Below are 19,742 nucleotides of genomic sequence, written 5' to 3' on the forward strand. Positions count from 1 at the left end.
TGACCTGGGGAGTTGGAAATGCAGCCAGTTCAGGGAATGGCAGATGGCCAGGTGTGCGGGAGGCGAGGCTGAGAAGCTGATTAGGCCCAGATCTCCAGCCTAGAGTGCTGTGCTGAGCATTTGGACTTAAATGTGTAGGTCCAGAGAAGCTACAAATTCTAGATTTGGGGAAGATACATAGTTGAGACCGAATCTGTGATTTAGGAAGTAGATTCTGATGATGCTGTGGCTGAGGAGATGAGGGACAGAGAGGCTGGCCAGGCGACATTGACAGTGCTGTAGGTCGGAGGGGATGAGACTTGACCAAACTCCTCGGGAGACCACAGGCGCAGGTCGGGGGACACTCGTGAGACTGACGGGATGGCAGTTGCTTGGAGACTGCCTGGCAGGTGGGAAGGGAAGGTACAGGGAGACAGGAGAGCTGTCTGAGCTGGCGAAAAGTGTGGGGCGGAAGTATAGCCTCCAGCCTGTCCCTTCCCCTACCCTGGCCCTCGGTTCCACGTTCCCCGAGGACCTATGTGCAGCAGGCTTGTGCCAGGGGCCACACGGCTGGACCCAGCTGGGCACTGAGCTGGCTCTCTCCCCTGGGCCTCCTCAGTGCCCCACAAGGCCTGGCACACTGTAGGTGCTACTTGACCGAGGACAGACTGGCCTAAGAGCTAAACGCAGTCAGCCTGCACAGCTGGACAGCAATCATTCTGACTAGGAGGCCGGGAAAGCCTTCCCGGAGGAGGTGGTACCTGTCCAGGACTGGGAAGGCTGTGAAGCATTTCAGTAGCACAGGGCAAGGAGGTGTACTCTGGCACAAGGAGCAGGCATTTTAGTGCTGAAAATGGTTCTGAGGATTTTGAGGATCTGACATACATATACATTTGGAGGGTAGGGAGAGGGTTTACCTGTAAAAAGGCCACATGTTCTGAATTCTCAGTGTAAGGACAGTGCCTGTCACATAGTAAGTGCTCAATAAGTATTCGTGGGATAAAAGAATTTCAAGGGCAGAGCGCTGACTTTGGCATTGGGAGTCTCGATTTGAGCTCTCGCTCTGAACCTCATTAGCTTCACTGTGGACAAGTGACCTAAACTCTCTTAGCTTCTTCAACATCTATAAAGTAGAAACAGTTCTACTGCCTGCCTCTTAGAGTGATTGTGAGGATTACATAAAATATTTTATGTGAAAAGTACTTCGTAAGCTGTAAACAGAGATCAAGTATTAATTATTGTAGATTCTAAAAGAATAACTCCCATCCCACTAAAAACCAGACCAAAGAGAGTAGTGCAAATTCCAGTCCATGCACCTCACATCCGTTTTGCAAATACGCGGAGGACAGTCCTTAGAAAGACCCTGTCTCTCTCTTCCCTCAGGACGCAGACTGGCAGCCACAGGCTTTGAAAGCAGTTTCTTAAACGTGCTTTGAGCAGCTGCCAGGTGGATGTTTCCAGTTTATTTTGTATCTGCCCTCGGGGCTTCTCATCTTCTGTCACGATCACCTTAAATGAAACAATTCAGAACCTTAGTACCATCCTCAAGGTAGACCCCTTGGGTATCTCACAGAGGGGAAAAGATTAGAAGTGCAAAACAGTACCAACCTGTTAGTATTTAAGAGGTTAAAATTATTTTTAAAAGTAAACAAATGCAAACAAATAATTTCACTTTTAACTTGGTTACTACAAAGCCAGGTTTAGGAACATGGGCAGGGCTCTTTGGGTTATTTGGAAATGAGAATTTTTCGGAAAAGAGCTGTCATTGAGACACTAACTACAAATTATACAAGGACTAAAATTCAGTTTGGTTTATTCTAGATCTGCATGGTGAGAAACTAGTAGCAATGCTTTCATTTTCGGGTCATTAGAAGCCCCCCAGTGAACCAGTCTTACCGAGTTACCTGGTTCTCTCTGCCGTTCGCCATGCTCGTGAGCACTGCACCTGCAATGTGATAGGTGGGGGCCCTTTGCATTTTGTGGATCTGCTGTCGGAGGAGGTCAGAGCGGTTACGTGTTGTCTCATTCACCCCGATGGCGTCCCCATGAGGTAGAGAAGGAGCAGAGTGTGTCCCCGTTACAGAGCTAGGAAGAACGAGTCAGTGGTGAAATGGCTGAATTAGTGAATGAACTTAGTCTAGATATTTCTATTTCTCTTGTTAACCATAGAGACCAAGCATTATAGTAAATGAGTCTGAGTCAGTGAGTCTGAGCCATCTTTATGTCCTAAAGGTGGTCTCTCCAGGCCAACAACAATTTAGAGATTAATTAAGTAGGTGATTGCTTATTTACTTATATTATACTGATATGAGTATATTAGGTAATATTATATTACAAATTCCACAACTATCCAATTCAGTGGCTATATCAGGCATTTTGAATTTTCTTAGGGAAGCAACAGCAAAAACTTTCCTACTGAATTCCATCTGTTTTATCTATGTTATAAGGATGTTTTAAAAACCGTGTGTTCTAAGCACCTGTGTTTACCAGCCTTCACTGTGCAAGTTCCCTGAGAGTGTTCTCTTAGTTACAGTGAAGCCCTAGGAAGGCGCGTGCCCGTCAGCTCGAGCAAGACGGGGACTGACAGCCGTGTGACGCGTTTGCCAAGCAGATGAGTGCAGAGCCAGTTCATATGCTTAGAGATTGATTCATTCGAACGTAGTTTCTTTGTTCCCAGCGGCCTGAAATCTTGATTCTGCTGTGTCCCCTCTTTGGCAGAATGAGGTAGAGAGCTGTGCAGTGATTAGACAGGAACCCCGAAACCAAAGACTCTTAAAAGCTGAAGAGAGATCAGACTTTGAAGAACTGTGGCGTCCAAGCGTGCTGTAAGTGGAGTGGGCAGCCTCCCGGGCGTCTCCACCTAGATGTCCACAGACACTCCAGACTTAACATGCCCCGAACCGGACACGTGTCCCCCACCGGCCTCCCCCGCCGTCCCCGTCCCCGCCCGCACCCCCATCCCCACCTGCAGCTGTCCTTTCTCCTGTTCTTCCTCACGTCCATAACGCTCTTGCCGTCCACCCAGGCTCTTCAGCTTAAAACCTTCCTGCCCGCCCTCCCCCCATGCCCAGACAGCCACCGAATTGTGTCTCAGTGTGCCTTTGGACCCTTCTCTTCTCTCCTTGGAGACACCCCTGAGTTGGAGCTTGCATTGTCTCTTGCCTGGACTGCTGCGGCAGCCTCCTGAGTAGGCTCCCTGTCACCGTTCTCTTCCCTCCCCAGTCTGTCTTCACTGCTGCTGCTAGTAGTAATCGCCTCTAAGAAGTCGATTTTCTGGGCCCACGCGCCTGCGTAAAGCCCCCCAGCCCTCGCTGCTTGCAGAGTTACGCCCAGACCGCACAGCTCGGCCCCAGCTTCCTAGCTAGCCCGGTCTCTCATCTTCTCCCTCTCCCCTGCTCCCATGCACGCACCTGCACCCCTGCCCAGCTGGGTTTTCCAGTTTCTGAACACAGTCCTGTCCTGTCTCTAAAACGCCTTCTTTCTTTACCAACTTCCTTTCGTTCTCCAAGACCCAGCCCAGTTGTCACTTCCTCCCTGCAGCCTGTTCTGCTATCCCCAAGCTCAGTCAGTGGTTTCTTTCTCTTTATTCTTGAGACTTACACATACCTCTGTTGGAGCTCTTAATTTGTATCCTAATAACCCGGTTACACCGTTGGCTTTCTAACTAGACTGTGAGTTCTTAAGAGGACAGAGATAATGACTTGCTCATGTTTGTATCCCCTGTCCCTCACACTGTCCCGGGCACATAGTAGGCTCTCAATACATGTTTGTTGAGTTAAGAATATAGTTGTGAAAATCCTAAAAGATCAAGGCTATGCCATGGCAGGAAGCCTAATTAAATGTGGTCTTTAACGTTGCTTAAATGTTAAAATCTATCCGTTCTTATCTTTCTGCCAAATAGTAGATATTCAGCAGGAATCTTTAATGAGTAGGTGGCTGTCCCCATTATTGTCTCTGGAGAGTTTGAAAGCCAGCCTCTCTTGGCCTGCTGTCCCCCCGGAGAAAATCAAGATGCAGAGATGCAGAGAATGGATGACATTTTGGAAAGAATTAGGATTGAACTCCTGCTTGTGCAAAACTATATGTGTTGCCTACCAGATCATTAAATATTTATTGAGTGCCTACCATGTGCCAGGCATAGGACATCTTCAGTTGTTTTCTCCTGTGCATTTTCAGGTCTGAAATTATCTAAAGTCAAGTCTTTTTCATTAAAACTGTTAGAGGTCATGATACTTTGCAGAAATTAACTTTAGTTAAAATACGTCTTTTCCTAAGGAAAAGTGTGAAATGTTTTCATAATTTTTTATTGTAGTAAATAATTAAATCGTAGTGGAAAGTACATGCAATAGAGGTTTATCTTGGTTGTTTATTCTTAAACAGAATGTTATCTTTCATTAATAGTTTTCACAGATAGAGAGTTAGCCAATAGCCAGGTACACCACGCGTTTCCAAGGGTAGCTGCCCGGAGTCCAGCGCCTGTGTAGCCGTTCTCACTTCCCGAGCCACAGACTTGGTGTTAGGCTGACAGAAGCTATGCCCCAAACGCCCCCAGCCTTAAAGTTTTTGTTTTATTTTGTTTTACTAATTCTTTTTCCTTGTGGATCATGGGAATCCTCTATATAGCCAACTAGGAGCCTGTTTACTTGTTTTGCAAACAGTTTCACATTGGGCTTTCTTTTTCGTCTCTTTTGTTGGTTCCATTTTAAATGCTGCTAGTTGTGATCATTTTGAATTATTTCCCTCAGCTGTTAGGCTTACTTTTGGTCCAAAGAGCCTTTATGAATTAAGGAAATGATATTAATATAAAGGTGATATCATTAGCATTCAGACTCCTAATGAAGTAGATAGTAATGAAGCACATAAAATGGGAAGCTGATTTCCCATTTTAAAAGGGAGAAATTTAAGTCTTTGTTATTTTTCATAATAACGCATTTGTTTTCTACCAAAATTAAATCCCTTCTAATGCATAGTTTATTGTATTTTCTGCCTCTCTTTTTTTAAGTCCCCTATTTAAAAAAATATCTGTCAGGGACCATGTATAATATATATTTAAATTCTTTAGTGATTTAAGTGAAACTCAATTTTAGCAGTTATGCAAATGAAATAATTTGCTATATACTTTCTACAGGAAGCTATTGAATCCTTCAAAGAAGCTCTGAAGCAGAAAGTTGATTTTATTGATGCGTATAAAAGTCTAGGGCAAGCCTATAGGTAAGTAAAATAATATAATCATAGTTGTTAGGAGGGAGGGTGAAGAATGGGAAGACAAGATAGTCTAACATAATAGTGATATTTAAAAAGAAATGGCATTTGGGTCAGGCATGGTGGCTCATGCCTGTAATCCTAGCACCCTGGAAGGCCAAGGTAGGAGGATGACTTGAGGTCAGGAGTTTGAGACAGCCTAAGCAAGAGCAAGACCCCGTCTCTACTAAAAATAGAAAAAATTAGCCAGGCATGGTGGTGAGTACCTGTAGTGCCATCTACTTGGGAGGCTGAGGCAGGAGGATCCCTGGAGCCCAGGAGTTTGAGGTTGTAATGAGCTATGATGATGCCACTGTTCTAGCCTGGGCAACAAAGCAAGACTCTGTCTTAGAAAAGAAAAAAGAAATGGCATTTCTTAACCAAGAGATGGTTATTTTAAATTGCGTAGGCATTGATACACTTGTTGATATCTTCTGGAATATAGAAAGAACTATGTGTCAGAGGCTATCATGGTGCAAGTATTATCTATTAATTTCAGTGTGTGTATATATATATATATATATACTGGTCTAGAAGATGTTAGTCCTTCAAGGCTTATTGTTTGAAATAGTGGCATTATAAGCTGTTGGGTTACAGATGGTGTTGCTGCTTTTTTAGATAGTAACTTAGGTTCATTTTCATATCACTATGATGTGTTTGAAGAGTCCTGGAATAAAAGGATGGAAAAGTTACGATTAGTAATGTGCCTGTATCAGGAATGAGAAGTGGTGACTAGAGTTGGCTCCCTGACTCCATGCATTGCCCTGGCAAATAGAACTATTCCAACTTTTGGCTTAAAAAAAAAAGAAAAGTCTGCTCTGAGAAGGAGGAGGCACGGCTGGCAGAAGGAGCTTATGGTTTAGGTGTTGAGAGATTTGATTCTGGTTCTGGCTTAAGCCATTCTACAGATCTGTGTCTTTGACTTCTCTGAGCTTCAGGTTTCTCACTTGTAAGGTACCATAAATGATAGAAAAGAAAGCAGAAATGCCCTTTGTTAGCTACCTTATTTGGGAAGGTTTAAATTCAAGAGCTTATTTATCTGATGTGATAGTTTGAGAAGCTCTCTTGTACTAACTTGGAGAAAGTGTATTTGGATTTATTTGGGGTTTAAGTGTTAATATTTATCCTTCTTGCCCCAGAGAATTGTTGGGAATATCAATGAGAACAGATTTGAAAGTGGCTTGTAAAGTGTTGTATAAATGTAAGCAAGTATTATATTTTTAAAATATTCATTATTTATAGAAAATTGCTATATACAATATTTTGAAGTTACTTCTTTATAAAAATTTTAATATAGAAGAAGATGGATTAATAATAGCCGTTTCTATTCTGGAATGATTGTAATTCTAAAATATACTTCTTTTTTCAGAATTTTAAATTACATAGTGATTTAGTAGATTTTAAGTGAAGTAACTTCAGTGACTAAAAAAAAATAATTTCAAGGCTATGATTTTGATTTAAAATGATAAAACTATGTGTGGTTATAGTCTGTATACTTTTTTCCAAAGGGGAAGCTATGTTTTTATCCATATACTAAAAGTTACGCATAGTTTTTTAGGGGTTGGAGCTCAACATGCATTGGGAAGAGGGGTTTGAGTAAGCCTTTGGAAATCAATAAATTAATTTTCCCCAGAAAATTTCAAGAGCTCTGTGGTTGTCCTGTAAGCTGGTAAGATTTAGAAAGAACTAAGTGGAATGGAATGTGTCGAAGGCCGTGTATGTATAAAGTCTGTAAAGTGATAAAGTGACAAAGGGAACACTCACATCAAGGCGTCTTACTCCCATATTGGTCCCTAATTCTCAGGACAGCTTATTCTGTATGTTCACTGTAACAGCTATACTGTGTTCATAACTACTCTTACCCACCTAGAGAACTGGGCAATTTTGAAGCAGCCACCGAGAGCTTCCAGAAGGCACTACTGCTGAACCAAAATCACGTGCAGACCCTTCAGCTCCGGGGAATGATGCTGTATCACCACGGCAGCTTACAGGAGGCCCTGAAGAATTTTAAGGTGAGCGTTTATAAGTAAGAAGCACTATAACTAGAGTTCTTGGATTATTCTTTAATGAAAGTTAGTGCAATAAACAGAGAAGGGGCACCACGATTGGTGTTTATACCGCAACAAAAAGAAAAAGAAAAAAATCATTGCCTTGTCCTGTAGACTAATTTACAGAGCATGCATTTGGTCTGATTTGACCTGGAGGGAAGACTTCTGATTCTAGATTAAAGACTAAAGTATTTCATATAGTTAACAATAATATATTATTCACATATGGTGTCAAATAGCTAGGAGGAGGATATTGAATGTTCCAAACACAAAGAAACGAGACATGCTGGAGATGAGGAAAGTGCTGATTACCCTGATTTAATCACTATACATTATATGTATCAGAACATCACTGTGTACCCCATGCATATGTGTAATTATTATTTGTCAATTAAAAAACATAAGTAAACATTTTTTAAAAAGAATAAAGCCTTCAAAGTTTTCTTAAACTCTGTCCACACTAACGCAGCGTTTTGTCCTTCGCTGTCTCAGCGGTGTCTGCAGCTGGAGCCCTATAATGAAGTGTGCCAGTACATGAAGGGACTCAGCCATGTGGCAATGGGACAGTTCTATGAAGGGATAAAAGCACAAACAAAAGTGATGCTGAATGATCCTCTCCCAGGCCAGAAGGCCAGCCCAGAGTACCTCAAAGTGAAATATCTCCGAGGTGAGTCTGCAAGTTGTGGAATCGCTAGATTTTCACACTCAGAGCTGTAGAAGTCACATCGCTTGACTCAGTCACATTCAGTAGGAGACAGTGGACTCTCCAAGAGGCTGGGTGACTTGTCCGCAGCCACACCTTGTTAGTGGCGGTGTCGGGACTCAACGGAGTCCATGTCTCCTAAAGACCAGTCTAATGCTTTCTCTACCACTTCTTATATTTTTTTCTTTATGAAGTTAAAATTTTTTTTACTTCAATCAAAAAAACATATTTTAAACTAAATATGACAGTTATCTGGGGAATTTTTTTCTCATCACATCTCGTCCGAGGATATAGGAAGGGCAGGAAAGTAACCGTCTTGTGAGATTTTTAGTGTGAAATGTGAACTTGGTCTCTTCGACCTGTCATTCCTTCATATCAGAATTCTCCTATATTTTGGAGAAATTAAATTGAGTCGAGGAAGAAAGCAGATCTTTCAGTCATCCTTTTATTAGTCATAGTCTTACTCACCTTTTTTTACCATACGTAAAGATATTTTTGTTTTCCATAATAAAGCCCACATATTTTTCCTTTACCATGAGAGCTTTATACCACTACTGTCTAACAGAAAAAATTGCAAGCTATATGTATAATTTTAAATTTGTAGTAGCCACATTAAAAAAGTAAAAATCAAAAAAGTGGAATTAATTTTAATAATATATTTTATTTAATTCAGTATATCCAGAGTATTAGTTCAACATATAATTAATATAAAGCCAGGTGTAGTGGCATGCCAGGTAGTCCCAGCTACTTGGGAGGCTAAGGTGGGAGGATTGTCTGAGCTGAGAGTTCAAATCCAGCCCAAGCAACATAGCAAGGTTCTGTCTCTATTTTTTAAAAGCTTGCTAGTCATTAAATATTATACATTTTTTTGTACTAAGTCTTTGAAATCTGGTATATATTTAACACTATAATACATCTCAATTTGGATGTTAAATTTTCATTGGAAATACTTGAGCTGAATTTAGAATTTATAAAATTCAGAGTTGGAAAGGTAGATTCGTATGTGCAAGTTGTTCCAAACATACTGAAGTTTTCTAATGAATGAATCAAGTATCAGTTTTTAAGTTTACATTAATTCAAATTAAATAAAATTTAAAATTCAGTTTCTCAGTCACCCTAGCCTCATTTTAAGTACCCAATAGCCGGGTGGCTAAGGACTATCCACTGGACAGCGTCACTCTTTACCCTAAATTACAATTCCCTGTTCTTTTTGATTTAGTAGAGCCTGGACTTGAGAATCACAGGCTGGAGGTGTGGGTGCTCCGTGTCTGGGTTCCTCTCTGCACTGCTGCTGTGGACGAGCAGCGGCAGTCAGCCTGTTGGGGGAATCGCACACCTAGTTAGTCTATCCGTCGCCAGAGCACCAGGCTCCATCTCACACTGAGCTTGGATTCTCAGGCTCTGGAATCAAAAACAATGAGATCTTCAGTGTTGACTGTGGGAAGGTGGTTAAAATGTAGCCAAAGCACACCCAGATTGACTGGCTTATATTTGACCCTGGTAACTCAAGTCAGTGTCAGGTTACCCATCTTATCATATAGTTGTGACTTACTGAAATTCAGAATCTCCTTTTAGAATTCTTAGGATTGAATAACAGCTTGTTATAAAGCATTTGTATGGCAGCTGGCTGTAAAAAATGTTTCTCCAGCAGTCGTTGGGTGTGTCAGATCTCATTTCCCGTCTGCAGAGTATTCTCGATATCTTCACGCTCACCTGGACACCCCCCTCACGGAATATAACATCGACGTGGACCTGCCCGGAAGCTTTAAGGACCACTGGGCTAAGAACCTGCCTTTCCTCATAGAGGACTATGAGGAGCAGCCGGGGTTGCAACCCCACATAAAGTAAGTGCTTTTCAAGATGGTTTTTTTTTTCTTCTTCAAAACAGCTATAAACTGGGTGCAGTCCCAGCTACTCGGGAAGCTGAGGCGGGAGGATGGCTCTAGTCCAGGAGCTCGAGGCTGTAGTGCGTCATGATCACAGCTGTGAATAGCCGCAGTGCTCCAGCCTGGGCAACACACCAGGACCCCCGTCTCTAAGGAAAAAAAGAGAGTAAAATCATCGAGCCTAAGATCATTGCTTCTCTGTGACATGAGCTAGAGGTCCTAGACGCTGCACAAAGAGAAGAAAAAGAAATCAGTTACACGCATTAGAAAGGAAGACAGAAAAATGTCATTGTTTGCAGATCACACGATTTTCTACAAAGAAACCCTAGAAGACCTACAAATTAGAGGAAGTGATAAGAGATTAGAAAGGTGGTTGATTATAATCAATATACAAGAACCAGTTGCATTTCTGCATACCAGCAATAAACAAACAAAAAGGTACTATTTATAACAGCAGCAAGTACTTAGAAATAAATCCTACAAAATATGTGTACAACCTCTATGGAGATCATAAAACTTAATTGAAAGTTACTAAGAGAAAACAAATAAGTGGAGAGAAATACTGTGTTCATGCATTGAAAGTTCAGCAACATCAATAGGTCATTTCTGTGCAGATTAATTCTAGAGTTAATAAAATGGCATTCAGAATACCAGCAGTTTTTTTGAGGAACTTGTTGAGCTGATTCTATAAATTATATGGAAGAACAAAGGAGCAAGAGTAATCAAGACATTCCCAAAGAAGATGATGGCCAGACGAGGAGGGGAAGATTCCCATCCTGCCAGATAGCAAGACTTAATATAGTAATTAAGACAGACTGGTATTGGCACAGGGGTAGACCAGTAGGCCAAAGGAACAGACGCGACAGCCTAGGTAAATGGTAAAGGTATGTTGTAGACCAGAGGGGGACTTGTCAGTATGTGCGAGTGGGCCAACTAGGTTGTTGTATGAATAAAATAAAACAGATTTTTGGGATAGCATATGTAGCCATCCAATTCCAGATGGATGAAAAATCTTAAATATGAATGGCAAAATATTTTAAACTTTAGGAGAAAAATACAAATGAAGACTTTTATGATTTTTGAGCTTGAGAAGGGTTTCTTAATTAAGATGCTCAAAACATAGATCTGAGACAAAAAGATTGTTAAATTAGACTACGGCGGAACCTACGAACTTGTATTCAACAAAAGACACCATAAGGAATAAAAAAATAAGCCCAGACTCGGTAAAGGTACTTGCAACCTATATAACTGATCAAGAATTAGCATCCAAATTTATGAAGAACCTCTACAAATTTAAAAGTAAAAGGCAACCAATATGAATGTGTACAAAAGACATGAGCAGGTAATTTTACCAAAGGGAAGCAGGAATAGCAAATAAACCTGAAAAGGTGCTTCGATTCATAAATTAAGACCATGTGAGATTTTTTTCACCCACTAGATGAGGAAATATTACAAAGTCTGATAATAGTGATATTGGTCAAAAGGGGACCACTGGGAACTTTTATAGAATCCTTTTGAGAGTATAAATTGCTAGAACCACCTTGGAAAGCAGTTTGTCATTATCTAGTAAATTGCACATTTGCGTATTCTATGTAGGATTCTGCCTCTGTGTATATATATTCAGCATAGAACCTTGTGTTGTGCATATACCTGCCAGTCCATACAAGACTGTCGATGGCAGTATTTTTCCCTCTAAAACCTGGAAATCAACCCAGGTGTCCATCAGCAGCAGAACAGACAAATGCGATACAGCCACACAGTGGGATGTTATATAAGCAGATGACCCCAGCAAAAAATGTGGATTAGTCTTCAAATGCACCGCAGAGCGAAAGCAGCAAGGCAGTAGCCTGTACTGTCACATCATTTATTTCCCCTAAAGCTCAAAAGCAAAGCCATAGACTGTCTCGTTTTGGGATATATGTATGTAACAAACCTATTTTAGTTTTAAAAGATAAGGGAATCTTGAGCACAAAATTCAAGATCAGTGACCTCCAGCTTGGAGGCCGGAGGCTGGGATAGGAAAGCTGCGTAGAAGCAGATAGAGCTACACATCAGTCCAGTTCTGCAATTGGGCGATGTGATTGTGTGCTTGTCTCATTGTCATAACATAATCAAAAATAATGAAAAGAAAATTGACTGCTCAAAGGGGTTGCATACATTCTCCGCCACCCCTTTTTGGGGAAAGCTCTCTGTGCACAGAAGAGTTGACACAGCAGGCTGCGATTGCTGTCCTCAGAGAGGCCTGCTTGCAGGGGCACCCCTTGGCAGGGGTCTGGGAACTTGGATTTCTGGAGGGTTCCCCACATCCCCTGAACTGGTAAGAGTGGCTCCCTGTGCTAAACCATTTGTTCGAACAATGTGGCTTGTATTGAACGCTTGCTTTCCCTCTGGGCGTCTGGAATTTGTGTACTTGCCAGGCAGAAGGTGCCTGTGATCAGCCCCAATAAAAATGCTGTGCCCTGAATCTCTGATGAGCCTCCCTGGTTGGCAGCATTTCACACACGTGTTCACAGCTCCTTACTGGGGGAATTTTATGTGTCCTGTATGACTTCCTTGGGAGAGGACCCCTGCAAGCTTGTGCCTGGTTTCCTCCAGACTTCACCCCATGTACCTTGTCCCTGTGCTGGTTTTGCTTTCTAGCCTTTTGCCGTAATAAATCACAGCTGTGCACATGTGCTGACTCCTCTGAGCTCTCTTAGCCAATTACTGAGCCTGAGTGAGGCTCTAACTGATAACTTAGAGTTGCAATCTTTGGTATAAAACATCAAGCAGATTGGCAGCAAAACAACAGTTGTTACAAATAGATGATTTCCAAGTATCCTTGCTGTGATACAACTTGGGTAGGGGTGGGGGTGGACGAAGGGTGGGGGTTTGGGTGCATACTGAAAAAGGCAGTCCATGCAGGTGTGAATTCTGGAGAAGTTTACAAAGCAAATGATGGTAACACGTGCCATCTGGGTGCACACTAGTTATCAGTGTTACTAACCAGCATGGGATGGCAGCTGTGCACATACAGTTGTCCCCTCCTCATCCACGGTTTCACTTTCTGCAGTTTTAGTTACCTGCGGTAAACCCAGGTCTGAAAATAGGTGAGTAGAGTACAGTGAGATATTTTAAGATAGAGATGTGTGATATAACTTCACATAAGTTACATTACAATATACTGTTATGGTTGTTCTATTTTATTATTAGTTATTGTCGTTCATCTCTTACTGTGCCTAATTTACAAATTAAACTTTATCATAGGTATGTATATATAGGAAAAAACATAATATATATAGGGTTCAGTACCATCCATGGTTTCAGGCATTCACTGGGGGTCTTGGAACGTATCTCTAGTGGAGAAGGGGGGCTACTGTTCCACATAAAGGTTCCTTCCTTTGACTTGTGTATGGTTGGGTACAAAGCACTGAAGTGAGGATTTTGTGGTCGTAGATTTCTTGATTAGTTTTCTAGTGGAGAACGTGGTGGTTTTTCAGGTGGAATTGGATCACCACATGTCTATTACAAAAGTCCTTATCACGCACGTGCTGTTTCTTGCAGAGACGTGTTACATCAGAACTTCGAGAGTTACAAGCCTGAAGTACAAGAGCTGATTTGTGTGGCTGACCGTTTGGGATCACTGATGCAGTATGAAACGCCCGGTTTCCTGCCAAACAAGAGGATACACAGAGGTATTCTGGACACTGTCTCAAAGTGGAAATGTTTCTGGCATACGAGCAAGGGTGGTTAAACCATGTTGTGCTTTTTTAAAAACTAGTATTCACTGTGCTTACTCACACTCGCCATGTGATCAGACAGAAATGTGTGGAATCATTCGTACTGGCTTCTGAAGGAAGGCGGCTGCCAGCCTTGGCGTTGTGCTGTTGCTGGAGTATAGGTCTAGGATACTGATGTTAAGTCCTTTCTCTAGATCAGACAGCTGGTCTGGGGAGCTGTTAGTATTTTCTGACTGTAGGAGTGAGGAGGAGTTGGAACCTCTAGTTGTTTCAGTATGAGGCAGAGTTGGGAGGAGACAGCATCGGGTGTCTCTAGTTTCCTCTCGCGGGTTTTAATTTTAATAGGAACATCATGGCTGAAATGTACCGTGGGTCTTGTTATATCACCAATCCTTCTGATCCTCTATGTGATGACTCTTGAGTTATCGTCGAGACTCTAAAGCAGGTGGAGATAGGTCCCTCTAAAACGTACTTGCACACTCTGTTTTCTTGCTATTCCTTTCTCATAGCCATGGGTTTGGCAGCGCTGGAAGTCATGCAAGCTGTGCAGCGTACGTGGACTAACTCGAAGGTTCGGATGAATGGGAAAACGCGGCTGATGCAGTGGAGAGACATGTTTGACATCGCAGTAAAGTGGAGAAGGTAACTAATGTTTTAGTGAAAATAAACTAGCAGTCTCATCATTGCAAAATAACATCAGTGTATTCTAGCTGACAGGTTGCGGACCCTGTTTTCCTTACTAAAGGCCTTCTCTGTTAGATTTGCCTGTCTAAACTTTGTCAGAAATTGCTGACATCTTTATTCTTTGACATATATTTGACTATAATAACATTTATGAAATAAGAATTGATGGTTATCATGTTTCCAAAGCACATTTAAATGAAGTGTTTTATGAACCACAGTCTCTTTGAAAGGGCAGATCTTACCTGTGGTACCTTTGAATGAACCTCAATGGCCCAGTCCCTTCATAGGTAGGTGTGTGTCCGGCTAACCAGCTAGTTAGAGGAAGGGACCTTTGATATGCATTTTAATGAGAAAAATCCTGCTCTCCCTGTAAACCTTTCCTGGCTTCTCACTCGGTCCGACTGGAACATCTGTTTGGAATTGGCACGTTTGTACGTCATGTTTTCAGACATAATGGGCTAGCAGTCATTCTGTCCCTACCTTTACACAGACTTCCACATGTTTTGCTTAGAATGCTTTTGAACACGTCTGGATTTTGTAAGGTCTTTGGCTCTAACAGGCTCTGTTTTACAGGATTGCTGACCCAGACCAGCCTGTGCTGTGGCTAGACCAGATGCCAGCACGGAGTCTCAGTCGAGGTTTCAACAACCACATCAATTTAATCAGGTACGAGCCTTTCGCGCGCCTCTCCTGTTTCCCTAGGAGTTCCTGCCCAAGAGGCAGGCACTGAGACCAGTGGTGACCCGTCGTTCCTTTCCTGGTGCCTTTTGGAGCAGGGAACACACGGATTAGCTCTGCACCCCCTGGAATCCTGCCCACGTTCCTTTCCGGTAGTCCAGTTGCAGAAAGAAATGCGGCAAACACCACACTCCTCCCCAGCCTCTTCTCCTTGGTGCAGAGCGCAATAGAAAGGTAGACTGCAGATGTTTGCCTATAAGGCTTCCTAGAACATCACAGAAAGTGATTAGGTGGCACTCTAGCCCGGGCGACAGAGCAAGACTCTGTCTCAGAAAAAAAAAAAAGAAAAGAAAGTAACTAGATGGAGGAGAACGTTACATTTACTATAACATCTCAATAATAGCGTGTGGCTCAAAGAAATTCTTTGACAAATTTCTTGCAGGAGGGGAAAGGCTCCCGACTCCCAGCGCTAACACACCAGTGCTTAGATAAATAACGCTCTGGCCACTAAGCTGCCTCCCAGAGAGGGCCAGGCAGGTGCCGGGAGAGCTGCAGTTTTCTCCAGAGGCCCTGCAAGTTGGCACGTGGGTGAAATGCTGTCCTCTTCACCCTCCGTTCGTGTGCTTACCCGGCCTCCAAATAAATGATGAACAAATATTAAAGAATATCAGCTTTAAGGTGACCCATATTATCAGCCTGTGTTTTAATGAATTTTAGATAAAATGTATAAATGTAGCCATTGTGTCACCTCTAAAATGCTTCTAGGTCCAGGAACTTGAATCAAGAGACTATTATTCTATTTAAGTTTGAGTTTTGATGGAAATGCCATTTGTGTATTTATTTTTAATTTCTAGAAACAAATTTCCTTTCCCTTCATGACTTTTATATTCCTATTTGTCATGGAATGACTTGTGACATTGATAGGAAGCCTCAGTCAACTTGCTTTAAATGAAGCCACCGTCTGCCAGGGTGCTGTGCTGTGTCACGGTGACAGAGGAGGGAGACACAGTCCCCTGACTTCAGAGAGCTCCCAATTTAGTGACGAAGACAGAGCAGTAAACAGCTACTGTTCAGCGTGTTGGGAGTGCAGTGGTCAGATGTACAGGGTCACGGGAACCCAGAGAAGGGGCCGCTAACCCTGCCTTCAGTGGCATGTCAGCTCCTGGGAAAAGCGGAAGACAGAGAGAGGCGGGTGATCAGGTGTGGCCCCACGGGCGAGTTACGTGTGGTCAGGAGACTGAGACTGGCTCCTTAACCTGCTGAGTAGCTTGCAGTGAAGGGCCTTGAGGCCAGAAGGATGGGCAGAAGCCAAAGTAGAAGTAACTGTATAGTCCATGCTAAGGAGTTTTTTTCCTGGAGTTGATGGTGAGCCGTTCAGGGATTATAAGCAGAGAAGTGACGTGAGCAGGTTTGCACGTGGGTGATCACTTCAGCAGCAGAGGGCGGAATAGATTTGAAAGGTGGCTGTGGCCTTGGAGGCCGGGGAGGAGGTTGGCAGGTTGTGCAGTTATCGGGGTGAGCAAGCACTGTGTGGTGGGGGGTGGGAGAGGAAGAGGTGGGTATTAGAAGGTAGACTCAGGTGCACTGGGGGTGGGTTAGAAACGGGAGAGAGTGTGGAATTAGAGGAGGTCATGCGACCCCCTCCCCCCGCCCCTGCACGTGGTTGGTTGTCCCATCGGCCCAGAGAGCACCAGGGTGAAAAGCAGGTGGCCGCGTTTTGGGGGCAGGGGCAGCGTGGTGTGGGGCATGAATTCCTGTCTGACGGTTACACCTGAGGTTTGGGAGGCCCCGGGGTGGGGCGGGGGGACCCAGGGCGTGACGTCCCGGGAGCAGCTGGGTGTGTCACGTGACTCGGCATGTTGGCTGCACATGGCGTTCTGGGAGAGCAGTGGGCTCCATCCAAGGGAGCTGGCAGCGAGTCTGACCTCCCTGCAGCACGTGCGGACTTTTCCTCCCACCGTGTCGCATCTCGAGCCGAGCCCGGCGCCGTCCCTGATGAGTGATCTCGCCAAGACGGGGCTCGCGGCTTCCACTCGCCTGCTGCGAACCAGCCGATTGCCCAGACGTGGTTTCCCTGCATTATTCTCATAGCTCTCTTACTGCTTTTTTAATTAACTTTGAAGTTAGGTGTTTTGAGCATGCTCCTTTGGGGAAAAAGTCCTTAATTTTATTATTATTTTTGCCTTATAGGGGTCAGGTGATTAACATGAGATACCTGGAATATTTTGAGAAAATACTTCATTTTATTAAAGACAGAATTCTTGTTTATCACGGGTAAGGCTTCCATTTCCTGCTTCGTAGTCATGGGTTGGTTTCATACATTTCACATTTGTGATATTTATGAAACTCGAAAGTCAAGCCTGTTGACCAGACAAACTATATTAAATTTTTACATAGTGTTTAGAATCGTAAATGTTTTCACAATCACTGATCAACCTTTTTCAAAATAGTTTCATAAAATTCATGGCCCTCCACTGGACTGTCTTTAACCTTACACACAATATTATAACTTTTGTAGTCTCTTTCTTCCAAAAAGCAGGATGTTTTTTTGAATTTATCTCTTAGCAATTGCAGCTTTAATATTCATTCTCCCGCACTTGAAAGGCAGCATGGTGTAGATACAGCAGGTAGCAAAACATTGGGGGAAGAATTCTGAATGGTTAAATATCACTAAGTAAATACAAAATCGATATAAAAACCTAGCACGATACTTTCATTTGAGCAGCTTTAGAAAGAAAAAAAGCATATACTTCTAATTTCAGAGTCAAAATAGGAGGATCAAAATTTTATGACCAAATTCATGCCCGTACCTGTGTACACAAGTGCCGGCTGTCAGTTCGTTCTGTTTTCCGTGTTTCACCTTCTAGCTGGGCTGCTGTTTCCTTAATTCTCATTAGCAAAACTCATTAGGGTTAAACCATCCCATTTTTAGAAACCTTAGTCCTGGCCCATCATTTGGATTATTGAGCTACTCACAACTAAGGACAATTTATTTAAATTAAATACAATAATGTAATTATTACATTTCTGCATTAATCTGTTGCCATCTCTCTCTGTCTCTCTTTAAGAGCTAATAACCCTAAAGGACTGTTGGAAGTTAGAGAAGCTCTGGAAAAGGTACACAAGGTAGAAGACCTTCTTCCAATTATGAAGGTAAATTTATCATCAAAATCATAGTAGGTGTTTTGAGAGGTGAAAAAACCCAACAGCACTTTTTAAAAAAGAACTCATAATTGTTAAATGCATGTTTATTAATTAATGCTATAATTGTTTTAAAATTTACAAAAGATGCCATCCGAAATCACTAATATGAACACATTCTGTATAATAACCAAAATAAAACAAAACACAGGCATCAGACTCAAACAGAAAAACTAACTTGTGGGGAAGCAGTTAATGTAGGAAACAGAAGAGAACTTAAAAGTACATGTAACTGAATTCTGCTCCAGGCCACCGTTGCGTATGTGGCACTCAGCCCTTCCACAGCACAGCAGTTCTACCAGTGGACAAGATACAAGGTGGCAATTTCAGGCACTGGGTAATTACAAGACTGTGATTCTTGGGAGAAGGGGAGCATGAGCTGAGTCCCAGTGTCACCCCAGCTCTGTGCTGGGACTGTTTACTAGACGACTGTGCAGGCGTACGGAACCCCAGCAGAGAGCAGCAGTCTTGCTGAGCGTAGGAGGTGGGGACTGGAACTGGGGTCTGCCCAAGTGGCTGGAATTTGTATGGCAGAGGAGGAGGAGACTGTGCAGGGTGGGAGTGTCCAGAGGTCAAGGAGGGTGTTCCTTGTCGTCCTTGGCTAGAGCTTGGTCATGCACATACAGCGAGAGACTCAGGAGGCTCCACAGAGCATGGCCGATGTGGGGACAAGAGCCGAGCGGAGGTACGCATGTTTACGGTACTGAGCGACATTGAAGCTCTGGCCTCGCCAGGGTGGACGCAGCCTGGGAGCACTTCAGACATTCAGTTAAGACCCCAGGAAGGACACACTGTAGAAGTAAGACAACACTATCTAGTAAGGTCCACGTCCCAGGACGAAGGACCATTTCCAAATAGACTATGCTGAGAATAAAACCAAGCCTAAAAGGATCAAGTGGATCTGCTAGTGATTTGACTACCTGGCAGAACAAAACTCAGTCCCCTTTAAAGGAAGGCAAAATCATCTAAGCTCCTTAATTACCAGAGAAGTGAACTTGGTGGTTTGAACGCGTCTCGCCAGAACTTTTGTGTTGGAAGCTTGATGCCCAGTGCTGCGACGGTAGGAGGTGGCCCTGCTAGGAAGTGTTTAGGTCACGGGGGTGCAGAATGGATTATCGCCATTGTGTGTGGGGGGGGCTTTCTAGTGTGGGCTCACTCTCGCCCTCCACCTTCCGCCGTGGGAGGCCATGGTAAGAAGGCCCCTGCAGATGCCTGTGCCTTGATCTCGCAGTTCCCAGCCTCCAGAGCTGTGAGAGTACATTTCTGTTCTTCATAAATTGCCCAGTCTCAAATATTCTGTTACGGAAGCATGAAAGGACGAAGGCAGTGAAAAAGAGGAAAATGTGACGCATAACCAAGAAAAATAGAAACACTCGCCAGATGAGCCAGATGTCGGAATTTGCTCGCTTTAATGTCCTTGTCTGCTGCATCAATGAGTTCGAGGGCTGAAGGGAAACACGAGCCGGGTGATGGAGGATTTCTGCAGAGAAGTGGAAACTATAATGAGAACCAGAAGATTCTGGCACAGAGACGACAGTGGTCTCGGGTTCAGATTGGTAATCAGCTCTCGAGCACTGGGTGAGTGAGCGTTACAGAAGGATGC

The 19,742-nt window shown here is 43.2% G+C and overlaps 1 protein-coding gene across 9 annotated transcripts in view; it reads left to right on the plus strand.

Annotated features, from left to right (window-relative positions):
- TTC13 (tetratricopeptide repeat domain 13) overlaps positions 1-19,742 on the plus strand; it is a 71,829-nt gene that overhangs the window by 35,576 nt on the left and 16,511 nt on the right. For all 9 annotated transcript variants that reach the window (XM_045537296.1, XM_045537298.1, XM_045537299.1 and 6 more), the window contains 9 exons: positions 5,108-5,190; positions 7,091-7,232; positions 7,761-7,935; positions 9,659-9,815; positions 13,401-13,531; positions 14,086-14,218; positions 14,834-14,926; positions 17,129-17,212; positions 18,007-18,091. In XM_045537296.1, coding sequence (XP_045393252.1) covers positions 5,108-5,190; positions 7,091-7,232; positions 7,761-7,935; positions 9,659-9,815; positions 13,401-13,531; positions 14,086-14,218; positions 14,834-14,926; positions 17,129-17,212; positions 18,007-18,091 — 1,083 coding nt within the window. The remainder of the gene's footprint in view (positions 1-5,107; positions 5,191-7,090; positions 7,233-7,760; positions 7,936-9,658; positions 9,816-13,400; positions 13,532-14,085; positions 14,219-14,833; positions 14,927-17,128; positions 17,213-18,006; positions 18,092-19,742) is intronic.

Source organism: Lemur catta, chromosome 25 (assembly GCF_020740605.2).
Source record: "Lemur catta isolate mLemCat1 chromosome 25, mLemCat1.pri, whole genome shotgun sequence".
Lineage (NCBI taxonomy): Eukaryota > Metazoa > Chordata > Mammalia > Primates > Lemuridae > Lemur > Lemur catta.